The 14007-nt window shown below is 41.9% G+C and overlaps 1 protein-coding gene and 1 long non-coding RNA gene across 2 annotated transcripts; both read right to left on the reverse strand.

Moving 5' to 3' along the window:
* Positions 1-438: 438 nt before the first annotated feature.
* Positions 439-13135, reverse strand: DIPK2A (divergent protein kinase domain 2A). Its single transcript, XM_081007569.1, has 3 exons — positions 12435-13135; positions 4104-4407; positions 439-3445 (listed from the first exon to the last, which is right to left on the reverse strand). The coding sequence occupies exons 1-3, from the start codon at positions 13086-13088 to the stop codon at positions 3114-3116; spliced, it is 1290 nt and encodes a 429-aa protein (XP_080863695.1). The 5' UTR covers positions 13089-13135; the 3' UTR covers positions 439-3113.
* LOC308478205 lies at positions 10615-12393 on the reverse strand. Its single transcript, XR_013986909.1, has 2 exons — positions 11063-12393; positions 10615-11031 (listed from the first exon to the last, which is right to left on the reverse strand). It is a non-coding gene; the product is annotated as an uncharacterized lncRNA (long non-coding RNA).
* Positions 13136-14007: the final 872 nt, after the last annotated feature.

Raw genomic sequence — 14007 nt, forward strand, 5'->3', positions numbered from 1 at the left:
TATGATCAATAGATGCAGTACCACCATAATACTGAGGTCCCTGCCCCCCCAGTGTTGCCCCATCCTAACTGAAGTTATTCAAATTAATAAGATTAATATTCAACCTACAAATCATAAAAAGAGCAGCCCATTCAACTATCTCATGTCCTAAGGGGGCCAGAGTCTGATGCCAATGGAAGCTTGCAACCTTCTCATAGGTATTTGGTTGGTCACTGAACAACCTGTTGGATTAAATGGGCCATCCAGCAAACTCAGCTCATGTGTTCATCAACCCCCAAAAGGAGCAAACAGGCAGCAGCCCTTACACCTCCAAAACTAGTAGTAATCAGTGACATACTGCCTCAGAATATAGGGGCTTCATTTAGCCATCAGGGGCCAATAGCTGCAGATAGAGCTGTGGTATCAAAAAGTGTGTTCATTTAAACATGGTCAAGAAAATTTTCTTAAAGTACTTTTTTATTAATAGTCAAGAGAAGTTGTAAAAACAACCTTAGTATAAAGGCACAGGAGACAGTTTTGATAATCAAATTAAACAGTAACTTACAGTACAAAAGACAATTTTTATGCACATACAAACCCCAAACATCTCATTCAAAAAATATTTCACCATTATTCGTGGGTAATGACTAAAAATATAAATTGTCCTTGTACAATAAATACTTGATAGGTGCAAATTGAAGGAAACTTATTGCTTTCCACATAGGTGTTTTCCCTGTAGACTGAGAATTGTGGACTCCTTTTGTCATTGGAATCCTGCTTCATGAGCACATTTTCCAAGGGGGAACATGGACTCCAACCCCAACCTCACAAGGAACATTTGGCAGTCGAACTGCCTCAATAGCTGGCAGTGGTTTGTTTTTGTGTGTGTGTTGTTTAAAGCCTACAGCAATCATCCATCTCATTCATCAGAAATTGTGGGTATTAAATTAATATTGAGATTAAAAGGCTTTTCATGGCAGGCTAGTGTTTAGTCTCACATTTAGGTTTTGCTTGCAAATTGAATCAAAATAAAGCCAACATAAATGCTATGTGACTACAGGCAAAAGAATCCAGGGGAAAAACCAGCCAAAATTATGCTTTCTGAATTAAATGGGATATAAACACAATTAAATTGAAATCATTTCTGTCGGACTTGAACATGCCTAATGTGCTATGGGGTTGTGCCATAATATCAAAGGTAAAAGGGCATCCCACAGCAAGAAGAATTATTCCAGCAGGGAACAGCCCAAGAACAAACTGGAATAAATTTACACTGTAGAAACACAATATGAAAATGAGCAGCTGTATGTTAGGACTACGCGGACCAAATAAAAATGACATTTGAAAAAATCATTTCATACTTTCTGGGGTAATCAGCATGCTTTCACAGTTTTGAAATAGAATGGTTTTGTCATCCCTTTTCTACTGCTTTGCTCCATCTGTCCAGATGAATTTCTCAACACCAAACTGATAGTTCTCAGAATGTGGAAACCCCTCTTATTCCACCCCAGTCAATGCAGTCATAAAGAAAAAAACTCTCAATGGTGCCTCTTGCTCCTGAGGTCTGCTCGAAGAACACCAGAAGCACAGAGTTCAGTGTTGAAGCACTTCCACTATGGAACTGCCTGTCAATTTTAGACACTTGCTTAAGACTTTTTTGTCCACATGCTTTTTCTGAAGTGTGCCCCCCATCTGTACATACCATTGAGCAATGCGATTTATTTTTATACTTTGTTGTTTGTAGTTTTTAGTGTATATTGAATTTTTGTATTGTACACCGCTTCGGTAATCTTTTGTTAAAGCGGTATATAAATCTGCTTAGCAAATATAAAACAAAAACTGTAGCTAGTCAGTCACTTCCTATAACCAGAAGCTTTTGAATTTCATCACTCCGATCATGAGAACCTCTGCAATTGCTACCATGTGCAAAGAAAGGGAAAACAAGCTTTAAAAGAGGTGGGGGGGTTTAATTTTAGCAGTGATCCAATTTCTCATTCAGGTTCCGATCTGTGGGAGCAATTTCAGGTGTACGGTAACCATTACAAGACTGAACTGAAAGACTTAATGCAATGCAAGGCCTCTACAGTAAACATGAGTACTATTAAATAGCCAACCCTATGGTTGAAAGTTCCGTAAACATCATCACATTGCAAATTCAGCAGAACTGTGAATAATGCAGAACAAATGCTAGCCTGCTAGGCATTTTCTCATTCACATATGGAGTTTCCTAAGCTTTTAACTAGTAGCAAAGTTTCTCCTAAAGAATGATCTACAAACCCACTGAAATCTAAGTCAATGGATTAGTGTCACTACAGTACAGATTTAGGTGACTAGAGACGCACAACCATTTTCTTTGGCTTATGATTTACTATACTAGCAAAATGGTATTTTGTCTTCATTTTAACTAGTTGTACTGCTTTACTCCAAACTTCCAACTATCTTCATTAGTTCTCAGATCATGATTCCCTGCTGAATAATTATTTTCACCTAATGGAATAAAGATGGAATTTTACAGTTAGCCATCTTGTGAAACATTACCCGCAGTAGAATTACAAAGAATTCAAATGTAATGGTTATGTCCACGCAATATTTAAGACTGCTTTTATAAGCATATCCTTAATAAGGCATACAAACAGTAAGAAACAGTGGAAAGAACTCAGCATTAGAATAAGCAGAGGAATCCTGTACTCAAATAGTGCACAGTATTCAAACAAAGACCTACTAGTTTTAGAACTATGAGAGAGACCTAGGACTTATCAGTATGTATGCAAATACCAGTTTAGTAAGTTGTATGCATGGGAGGGGCAGAGAGAAAGAGAGAGACAATGACATCAGAAATAAAAGCCTTTAAAACAGGCAAATATAACTTGACTTTCCAAGTTATGTCATCAGTTTCACAAAATTGTGGAACTATCTCAGATTTATGTGAAGTCCTATGGATGAGAGTCACTTAAGTTGTCAATCTTGTCATCTGACCCAGTCAAAAGTAGCTCAGGTTGCAGTGGGATATGTAACCTTGCCTGTTTATACAGAGCATTCCCCATATACCAGTAACAAGTTTTTTCTTTGATGTCCATAACTTATTTTTTTCCATGTGCCTTTTCCCCAGGATCAAAGTTTCTGGCCACTATGAACTACCTCACATTATTACTTAGTCGTCCAAGGTATTCGCGTAATTCTTTTGCAGCTAGGAATCTACCATATCGCTTCTTTGGATTGGCACACTCATCCAGCAAGGCCTCAAGTCGACCATCTTTGGCAATTTCAACTGGAGGATCATGAAGAAGACCTCCAGAAGTGCCACGCCAGGTGGCATGTCTTGATAAAAGGTTCTGGCAAATAGCATAGTAGTTGTGGTCCACAGTGACACGAGTGCACAAAATCTCCTTTGAGAAAGAAAGACAAGCTTCCTTATCACAGTCATCGAACTTGCTTTCATACCAAACATCCCAGTTTTCAGGTTTATCTGTGAAATGCATAAAAAGAACAAACAGTAAGAAGCCCAGAAAACAAAGAATTTCATGATTCTAAAGCCTGAAGATGAAAATCTACCCCAAGTTCTTTTAAATCCTAATAGTCTGTCTGAAGGCGATTTACAGAAATAGTGTACTATTTACCACTAACATGAAATAAAGCTTGCTCATGAAATATTGGCTGTTTAAGGGGGGAAACTACAAAGAACCTTGAGGCAAACCTTCTCATAGGGATTGTTCAAAGTATTGTATGTTTCAGAGAATCCACAAAGTGATTTCTAAGATTGCCTAGGTACATGCATAGTACTATGAAGAAAAAGTAAGAGCAATATTGTGAAAGTGACCACCGGCTACAGGGATTAAAAATGTATTAAATAAACTTGTCAGAAGGGAGTAACTGTTCTCTTGCTTTTTGTCTTGTACAGAAGGAAACAAAACTCAAGTTCAGGTTTGTTCAGTGTGCCCATGTAGTAATGGATTTGTTTGTTTCAACATGTTCAAATATGAGCTGCTACAATTGTTATTTAATAATTAACTGCTGCATTAACTGAACTGATAAATTATAAAGCATTTTTAAAAACCTACATCTTAAACTATTCATATGCAAAACAAGAACCAACAGTCTTGGGGGTGAAAAAGAAAGCAACTTACTTTGCTTGATTAACCTTTTATCTGCCACCAAAACATTTTCAGCATCCACAATGATGACCTTCCCATCTCTAGGGCCTACTGCGAAGTTGTCAAAGCTGACATCAAGGAGGTAGAGTGCAAATTCAAAGTCATTATTTGTCAGCTGCTCAGCTATTTCCATTAACTGCCATGCCAGGTCCACACGTTTTTCCCATGAAGCGCTGAAGTAGCTCCAGAGTTCTTCTCCCACATAGTTTACAGCCACCATTCTTCCACATGCTCCTAAATATTTTGCAAATGGCCAGCCCTCATCAGAAGGAAAACTCTGCAAAGGGAAATGCATTTCATTAATATTAACCACAAATACATTTGCAACTTTAAAATATGTGATGTTTAGAAGCATTTAGCTATTTGAGATGGCAGTGTTGTTCATTGCCTATGAGGAATTATCCATTGATTCCCCAAACACTGGGGTGGGGACAAGTACTAAAGAACAGGCAGAGTGTAATCTTGCATATCTATAAATTCTGCACCAATCCAGCAAAATAACACATTTGTTTCAAACAAGCCTGGGATTTGGTGAGCTGCTGGCACACACTGATGTTGTCACTATGTATTTGTTTTCACTTTGCATATGATGCATCTTCTTTTGGTCCTTCAATTTGTCTAGGAGACCTGCATGAAAATGCCGTATTAGTAAAGCAATTAGGTGAACATACCAAAAACCCACACTTGCTCTCCAATCTCTATAGGTTTTTTTCCACTATGTCCCAGAGGTTCTGTACTAGTTTACTTGAAAACAAAACTCCATGAGAACAGTTGGTGATCAGAGATGATGAAGTTGAAGTTCTGCAACATCTAGAGGGATGTAAGTTAGTTAACCCTGGGTGGCGCTATGCGTTAAACCACAGAGCCTAGGACTTGCCGATCAGAAGGTCGGTGGTTCGAATCCCCGCGACGGGGTGAGCTCCCATTGCTTGGTCTCTGCTCCTGCCAACCTAGCAGTTCGAAAGCATGTCAAAGTGCAAGTAGATAAATAGGTACCGCTTCAGCGGGAAGGTAAACGGCGTTTCTGTGCACTGCTCTGGTTCACCAGAAGCGGCTTAGTCATGCTGGCCACATGACCCGGAAGCTGTACGCCGGCTCCCTCAGCCAATAAAGCGAGATGAGCGCCGCAACCCCAGAGTCAGCCACGACTGGACCTAATGGTCAGGGGTCCCTTTACCTTTAACCTATTAAAGGGCTTCCCCACCATTGCCCTCTCACATCAAGAGCTCTGTTCTTCAGATGTTTGCAAAAAGTCCCCAGATGCTTGGTGCTGTGTCTCATTTTTTGTATGTCCCAGAGGTCTAGCAAAGAAACCAAGTACTTCTATTATTCAGGTGTGCTCAATAGGCGGCAGTTGCCTGGATGGCGTGCTCCCTACTCCCTTTACTTCAGAGCTGCTTTCAAATTATAATTCCAAATTATTCACACAAAGCTATCTGCGTTCTGTACAAAAGTGCTGTACAATTGTTCTAGAACATAAAGTGAATATAAAACATACCAGGTGTTAGCAAACCATTATGTGCATTCAGCCATCTGGCAGGTCTAACATCTACTTTACTTGATCCAATGTAGAAGTGTGGTAGATTCGCTGTACTACTTAGCAAGCCATTGCAGACTTCCAATTTGCTAAGTCAATGCTGATCACAGTTGATTGCCACTTGCCAAATACTGGTATTATTCACAGACAATGTACCATATTCAGGCATTATCATAGCACACTAATATTGACAAGCATATTGTCATTGCATTACCTGCTATATTTGACGAAAGATCCAAACAACTAGATGCACACTACAGCTGCTCTGTTAACTCAGAAACAACCATATTTAAAATTACTCATCAGTAGCACAAGCAAGCACATGTACATTTCACATTGTTCTTCTGTTTATTGTATTAAATAGCAGCAGTAAGCCAAATATCATGCATACTCAGCACTAGGGACATCTCCTTAATTGCAAGTGCAACAAATCCCAGGAACAAATTGAGATGCCAAAGAGCAGCTTGGCAGTTTGGCTCTGGGAGCTCTGGGTGAACCACCCAGGAATTTCCTGGGTTTTGAATTAGTGCCGAGTTTATATAGCCACATACTTTTGTAGTACAGCAATATGAGCATTGTCATTCTTTGCATGGCCACGGAAAGCCACAGAGGCCTAATCTTTTTTGCTCAGTTCAGCCAGGTGGCAAGAACAACTAACAAGCATGGGGCTTTAACATGTGTTGAGCAGAGGAAAACTACATTCCACCTTAAATGGAAAACTCTCTTGGAAGAAGTCTGCATCTGCATAGAGCTCATGGCTCACGGCTCACATTAATAACAGTTCTGATGACATTTAGCTTTTATCTGTTGCGTTTGAAGGATTCCTGAAGGCAAGTAAGGTTTAAAAAACGGGTTTGCCAACTAAACAAGCAAGCGTATAGCTGGGACGCACAGATGGGGAAGAAGTCAAGAAGCAATTGCAGCAGTTAATTCCATGGTTTGCATAATCACACACTTCTGGTGCAAATAGGCATTCTGAAAACAGAGAGGAATGGTGTCACATAGTATAGGCAGCCTTGTAAACTAGCTTACAAAAGTTACTAGCCTTCATTTTTTTACTAGACTGATAAGATTGTTTTTCCATCCAAAGAAATTAATGCCATGTTCAGATCAGCCTGTTGACATCAACTTCCGTAAATATGGCACAAGTAATGCATTATTATGGGCATCCTAGCAGCAGGGAGTAGTAACCAAAGTCAAGCTCTAAGTCTAAGAGGCAGCGTACTGCATTTCACAAGGATCATCCAGCAAATCATCTGCATGACCTCTTAACTCCAATGTGATGCCAACTGCCTGAACAAGCAGGGTGCTGTTGTATGCTGCTCAGGAGACTGGGCTTCACTCTTCTCTGGCTTCTTTCTTCAGTGCTCAGATTGAGCGAGCAAAAGTTTTAGCTTACTTCCTAGGTAGTAAATAAAATATATGATTGCATTTATATCAATTTGTTAGCATATGCTTCTGTTTAGGATATACCTATATAACAAAGATTATTTTAAAAAAAGTTGTATTAGTTGTTTGATTGATTTGTTAATTTAAATCAGGGATGCAGAAATGGATGTAGCCATAGAATCATAGAGCAGGGCTGCCTAGCTGTCAATCATTTGACATCACGTGATTCACAGTTAAAGTACAGTCTTACCTTGGTTCTCGAACAGAATCCGTTCCGGAAGTCTATTCGACTTCCGAAAATGTTCAAAAACCAAGGCGCGGCTTCCAATTGGCTGCAGGAGCTTCCTGCACTCAATCAGAAGCTGTGGAAGCCGCATCAGATATTTGGCTTCCAAAAAACACTCACAAACCAGAACATTCACTTCTGAGTTTGCGGCATTCAGGAGCAAAAACATTCAACTCACAAGACGTTCGAGAACCAAGGCACAACTGTAATGGGAGCAGGCAAAAGTTTATCTCCAATCTCAGTGCTGGTCTTCCCTTATTTCCAAACCTAGCATTTAATGTTTCCGTTAGAGATAACAGATATCTATGCCTGACACTGTATGATTGATGGGTGGGTGTGGCTTCCCCAAAATGACCTTTGTGGCCAAATTCAAAGACCTGGCAGGTCCTAATTAGGCCCACAGGCTCAAAGCTCTAAAACTGCTGATTCAAATCAATCCACCCTGCTTGACTAGTTATACACTTGCTCAATACTAAAGTTGACCTGACCTTAAAACAAGCATCCTTGTAGAACACACTTTGCAGTGTTACAGTCTTGAAATTAAGTTCTACAACAGCACCGGTATCTGATGAAATCAGCATCATAGTTATTTATTACTCACTATTATGAAAGAGACAGCTACGCTTGCAGAATCAGGTGTAAAAACTGCAAGCCCATATCTAGTGAGATCTAGAAACATCTCATATTTAAAATATGAAAAATCAGGCACAAGAGTATTATAAATAATAAAAATAACAAGCCAATACACTTGGTCAAAGGAAAGGAACTTAAAATTTAAAATGTACTCCAAGGCACTTGTAGCAGTAATGCTATTTAAATTTATTTTGGAAATTTAAATCTCAGTCGAAACACCTGCATTGTCTTGCTAGACAACCAAATTCACGGTTCTCAAACAAGAAATCATAATTACTTTTCCACGATCATATGAAGAATGACTGCTAAGAACAAGGAAAAAATACAGCAAATTGAAGGACAAACTTTTTTTCATAGAAAACCTGTACAATTTTAGGCAAATACTTACAATCCTATATAGTAGCAGAACTGTGTTTTTATGTCAGTTTTGGATTCCTAGCTATGATAGGTCACAGAATATTTATTACAGATCCTTGTTGCAGATGCTTGTGAGTCATTGATCATTTAGATTGGAATACCCAGCAAATTCCTCATTTAAACTGTCATGTCCCCCCCCCCCCCGGTAGTAGGCTGTTTTCACCCACAGAAGTATATACTGTTTAATAATATAAATATGAAATGTATTTAGGTACACAGATTAGTAAAATTAAGTAGAGCACTGAGCTTCTATCTCAACACTTAGGGATACAGATGAGACACGCTGTTGAAAGATGTTTCTGTAATAAAGCTTTTCCTCTGGCCTTGACAATCTCTTCAAATGTAGGTCAAGCTTAAATAATCTCAAAACTAGCTAAAATAAAGGCTGTCTGTTGTGGCAATGTGCATTTCATAAGTACTGCCACTTTACAAGTAATCCATACTCCAAATAGGCTTCAAACTAAGCTTCCAATCTCCGATAAAAAGTCTTATAATCCAAGAATCACTACAGTTTAGTGGATTATTCGAGACACATTTCCCATTATAAAATCAAAGATCTGCCTTCTATTTAGCACCCAGTCGTGCATCATTTAGTCTGATCACAATATCTAACATGTGAATCACATTCAACTTGCTCCTTAATCATCAGCATTCTCTTATATTAATCCAGGGTTATCAAGATTTTTACCTTAGCTTTTTATCAGTGCCAGTTACATTATTTAAACAATACATACTAATAAGTATCTGTTGAACAGAAAGTCTTTACCATTAGCTAGCTCTTGTAATGCAAACAGTGCCAACTTACACACCTATTAAAAGTATGTTTATCTGACAAGCAATGGGTCTTTAAATGAACTACACTATGTATTTTAGCAGGATTTCAGCAGATCAGAAGTGAACCCTGGAAATATTTGAAAGCAACTAGACTTTTTTGCAGTGGTGGTTGGAAGAGAACTATGAGCTCCAAGAACTGCTGAGTCATAATTTGGATATTAATTAAATGAATGTTGTAACTGATATTGCACATAATTGGTGACAGAATAGAAAACCTGTTCTTACAATCCACACACAAAATGGGCTAATGGAAGAGCTGTTACTTATGTATATTGGGCTGCAATCCTACATGTTTACCTGAAACAATTCCACTGAAGTCAATGAGACTTATACATGCATAGGATTGTACTGCTAGTATTATAATTGGCACCTAGTGACCAATGCTCATTAGTTGTAATTTTAGAATCACGGAATTGTTGAGTTGAAAGGAACCATGAGAGTCAACTAGTCAACCCCCCGGCAATGCAGGAACATTTTGCCCAACATGGGTCTCATACGCCTTTTAAAGTACCAAGCAATTATTAAATGAAACTTTTACTCATGGACTTTGGAGAGCTTGAGCTAACTGAGAGATTTCACTAAATTATATAATTTAGTCACTGACATATGACATTACTAAATCAATTATGGGCTGGATGCCTAATATCCAGTATGTGTACATCTTCTAATTCATGTTTAACCTCCTTACAAACCAGAGTTGTGCTACAGAAAGAGAATTACATTTTCAAAAGGGGAGACTCACAGTGAATTTCCACCAAATAAAGTTCAGACTCAGGAAGTGATTATATCTTAGTCTAGGTATCTTACAGAGCTGTTTACAAATTGTAGAGCACTTTGTACATCAAGCACTTTGTAACCAATAATTATATTCACACCAACTGTAGCATGATCTATGTTGTTCTGTTTTATATGCAGTGTTTCATTAGTTTCTCAGCAAAATATATTCTAAGTGGCGCAGCACATTTTTATACCATTCTGTTTAGTGAAGGACATGCCACTCCTCTTTAAACTATATTTATATAAAACATTCTCTTCACCTACAAATATGCTTTATCAGTTTAACAGAAGCCATGTGAAATTCTAACAGAGAAAAAGCATAGACAACCCACTTTTCATAGAAAGCTGCAACTGAAGCCATAGTAGACAAAACTTTCATGTCAGTTATCTTTGGGGGTAAACTGTCTAGATTTCAAGTTAATAGCTCTCCTTTAAGAAACTTTAAAGACATACACCAGCTGGTACATACCAAGTCACTAAACAGTTCAAGAGAGCACCAGCTGTTCCAATAGTCTATTTGATACTTCTTTGACAACCATTCTAGTTTGTGGACGCAACTCAACTGTTCCTTTAGCATATTTATTGATATTTGCCTACAGGGCTGGGAACTATTTATTTATTTTGTAGCAAAGATAAGAGCAGTTGTAATTCAAGGTTACTTATTTTATGCAAACATTACATTGCTCATGGAAGGCACTTAGAAGGTGCTTGAGGAAGGCACCTGTATTTATGATGCAACATCATACCAATATTTGGGCTTAAGATAACCTGTTCAGCTGAAATATACCTTCATGAAAAAATTATACCATTAACATGTGAGCTGGTGTAGAGATGGCATAAATATATTAATATGTCCCAGACTGTTAGGCTACAATGCCAGGTCCAAGTTTCTTTTACTGTTGGCTGTTAAATAAAAACATACTTTTTCTTAACCAAGCCAATCAAAGTTTTAATATGGCACTGACCTCATAACATGGTTCTGATAGATATCTAGAGCAAATCTGAAATAATCAAACTGGTCGAAAATGCTCAACAGATTTTTACGTTTAATGGTCTAACAAACATTAATGCTAGGTTAAAATTACTGAAAGCAGTAAGTGTTATTGACTTTCATTACAGTGCCAACAAGTCTTCATTCTGACAAACAGCAATTTCAATGACTAAACGATGACTAGAAAGAAAATTCACCAAAAGGTGGAAGACCTTTTTAAACATTAAAGAAACCAGATAGAGATACTTGCTTGCCACTATCACCTACACAATGAGACAAAGTAAAAACAGAGATTGATACAAAAGTTACCAAATAAATCAGTAAAAGAACAGAATAATGTAAAATGTAGCACCATATGTACTTTATGAATAAAGGCACCCCTTTTATTGTTGAATTTTTAAATATAGGTTAACCTACAATGGGGAAAGAGGTAACAATTTTACTATTCCTCTAATAGCACCAGAAGAAGGCAATAAGCAGCTGTTGTGTATGCTCAGTTCCTAAAATTAATTTTAAAAGACAACACTGAACTCATATCATATGCATGATTAGTTTTTGAGTTAAGTCCCACTGATTTCAGTGATACTTATTCTGAAATGTTAAAACTTATTCCACTGCAGCTTTGGGCTTTACTTTGGTTGTATATGTTTTCAGGGAAAGTCCTGACTAGTTTCTGCAGACAACTGAGGACCCCAGCTGTTAGTGCACGGGTGTTTGCTTTCCTCTGTTCTCATGGCTACTGGCAGTCCTGGAAAAGGGCTTAAGGAGCTACACACTACACAGCCCAATCCACAACAGAGCTCAACTGTCCAACTTCAGCTGATTTTGTATGGCTGATTGTACAGGAATGCAAATCTATGTTGTATCTATTTGTTTAGACTACACGGAGGAAATTTGAAAACAGCACCATCTGAAAGCAATTTTTTTAAATAAACGTACTAATTCTATTGTAAGTACTTCACACTTACAAGCCTTGCTGCATGTCAGCTAATGCTCTAAAACTATACAGTGAGGAAAGAGACTTCACTGGGACAGTATCCGGAGCTTTAAAACCAACAAAGACCCCTGTGGCATTTTAACGAGTCTGCTGAACCTTGGGACACAATACACGTGTCGGTCTCCTAAATGTACTTCTAGGACTTTGTTAAACCGCGCAAGTGCTTCAGAAAGGATTCAGACACACATTTATTTTTAGGGGCAGCGCACAGGGAGGAAGTGGTCTCCACCTCTAGAGATCGTGGGACAGACACAATGCTGGACTAGATCGACCGTGGCCTGATCCTGAAAAAGGAGGTTCGCACGCGAACCCTAAGCAGGCACAGTCCCGGCGATCTAGTGCACAGCGCTCCGTGCGATCCCGCTTATACGGCGGGGCCACGCGGTCTAGCGAGGATGGGGAGGGGAGAGGAGGCGGCGGCGGGGGCGGCGTCGCCTTCTTACCTGCAGCACGAGGGGCTCCGGGTTGAAGGCGAGCGTGATGAGGAGCTGCATCCGCTCCGAGTCCTTGAGGTTGCGGAGCAGGAAGCTGCCCGAGTCCTTGGTCTCGGCGTAGCGGCGGACGAGGCGGTCGAGGAGGCGCTGCGAGGGGCAGTGCACCAGGTCCGACCAGCCCTCCACGACGTCGGGGGTGAGGAGGCGCACGTCGCCGTTGATGCTGGCGAACTCGGTGGCGTGCAGGGCCTGGAGCAAGTCGCAGCGTCCCCTGCCGGTGGCGCGCCGGCAGATCTTGGCGTCGATGTCGGCCAGCTCGCGCGCGGAGCCCAGGCGCTTGAGGACGACGCGGCGGCTGCCCTCGCGGGGCTCCCCGTAGCGCGCGAAGTAGACGTTCTTGACGTTGAGGAAGTCGAGCAGGCGCAGGCGGCCCCAGCTCTCCAGGCGCAGCTGCCCGTTGAGGAACTTGCGGCACCAGCTGGTGCCCCAGCAGGCCGGGCACTTGTTCAGCTGCAGGAAGCGCCGCTCGGCCAGCTCGTTGCGCTGCAGCGAGGCCAGCAGCGAGGGCGAGTTGAGGGCCAGCGCCGCCGCCAGCACGCCCAGCACCGCCAGCTTCACGTAGCGGTAGAGGCGCCCCAACTTCAGCGACACCAGACGGAGCATCGTCCGTCACCGCCGCCCGCGACCGACCCACTGGCCGGCCGGCCCCACCAGCCGGCGGGGCAAACCCCCCTCGCGGCGGCCACCGCCGCCGCCTCCCCCGCCCCCCGCGCGCTCCGTTGCTCCCCGCGCTGCGGCTCCGGCACCAATAAACTCTCCGGCGCGAGGCTCGCCCGATAAAAGGGAGCCAAGTTACCGAGGGGAGGGAGGTAAAGGGGCGGCGCCGCAGCCGCCGCGAGCCTGCCGGACAGGGCCGCCCCGCCCCCCTCCAGGGGGGAGGAGCTACAACAATAAGCGCCGCCGCCGCCGCCGCCGCCGCTGCCAACACTGTTGTTCGCGGCGCGCGCCTGCCAAGAGAGGCGCGTGATTGGGGTGGCGGTGGTGTCCTATTTACCACATAACGCACCTGGGGAGAGGGAGAGGGCCGCCGCGGGCGCACAGCCGGCCAGGCCGGTTCGGTGACAAGAAAGTATTGTTGGAAGTGAGGCGGAGCCAAGCGAGCCGGGAGGCATTTTTTTATTTTGTGGGGGGGATGGTGGAGAAGGGAGAAAGAGGGCGGGGCCTGGGAAGCGCGAGCGCGCGAACAGCACGGAATGAAAAATGGATTGGTTCGATCGCCGTTCCCCACCCCCACCCCTCCTACTCGCCCCTCCCCCGCCTCCCTCCGAGAAGGGCTATATAAGCTCCCGCCGCCGGCCGGAGTGCATGTTGTGAGGGAGAGGGGAGTTTTAACCCGGGAGACGCCGCTGGTCCGCCATGTTGTCTTTATTGTAGTGAGGGGAGCGAGAGGGGCGGAGGGAAGGGGGCTTCCTGGGGAATCTGCACTTATGGAAACAGTTTTTGTGAGAATGCCAGAAAGGGGCCGTATGTATATATTTTAAAAAAATCTCTTTTGGTGTGTGGCGCTGCTTTCCACGACCGC

The sequence above is a fragment of the Podarcis pityusensis genome, assembly GCF_964106645.2.
Source record: "Podarcis pityusensis genome assembly, chromosome: 5".
In the NCBI taxonomy this organism is placed as follows: Eukaryota; Metazoa; Chordata; class Lepidosauria; order Squamata; family Lacertidae; genus Podarcis; species Podarcis pityusensis.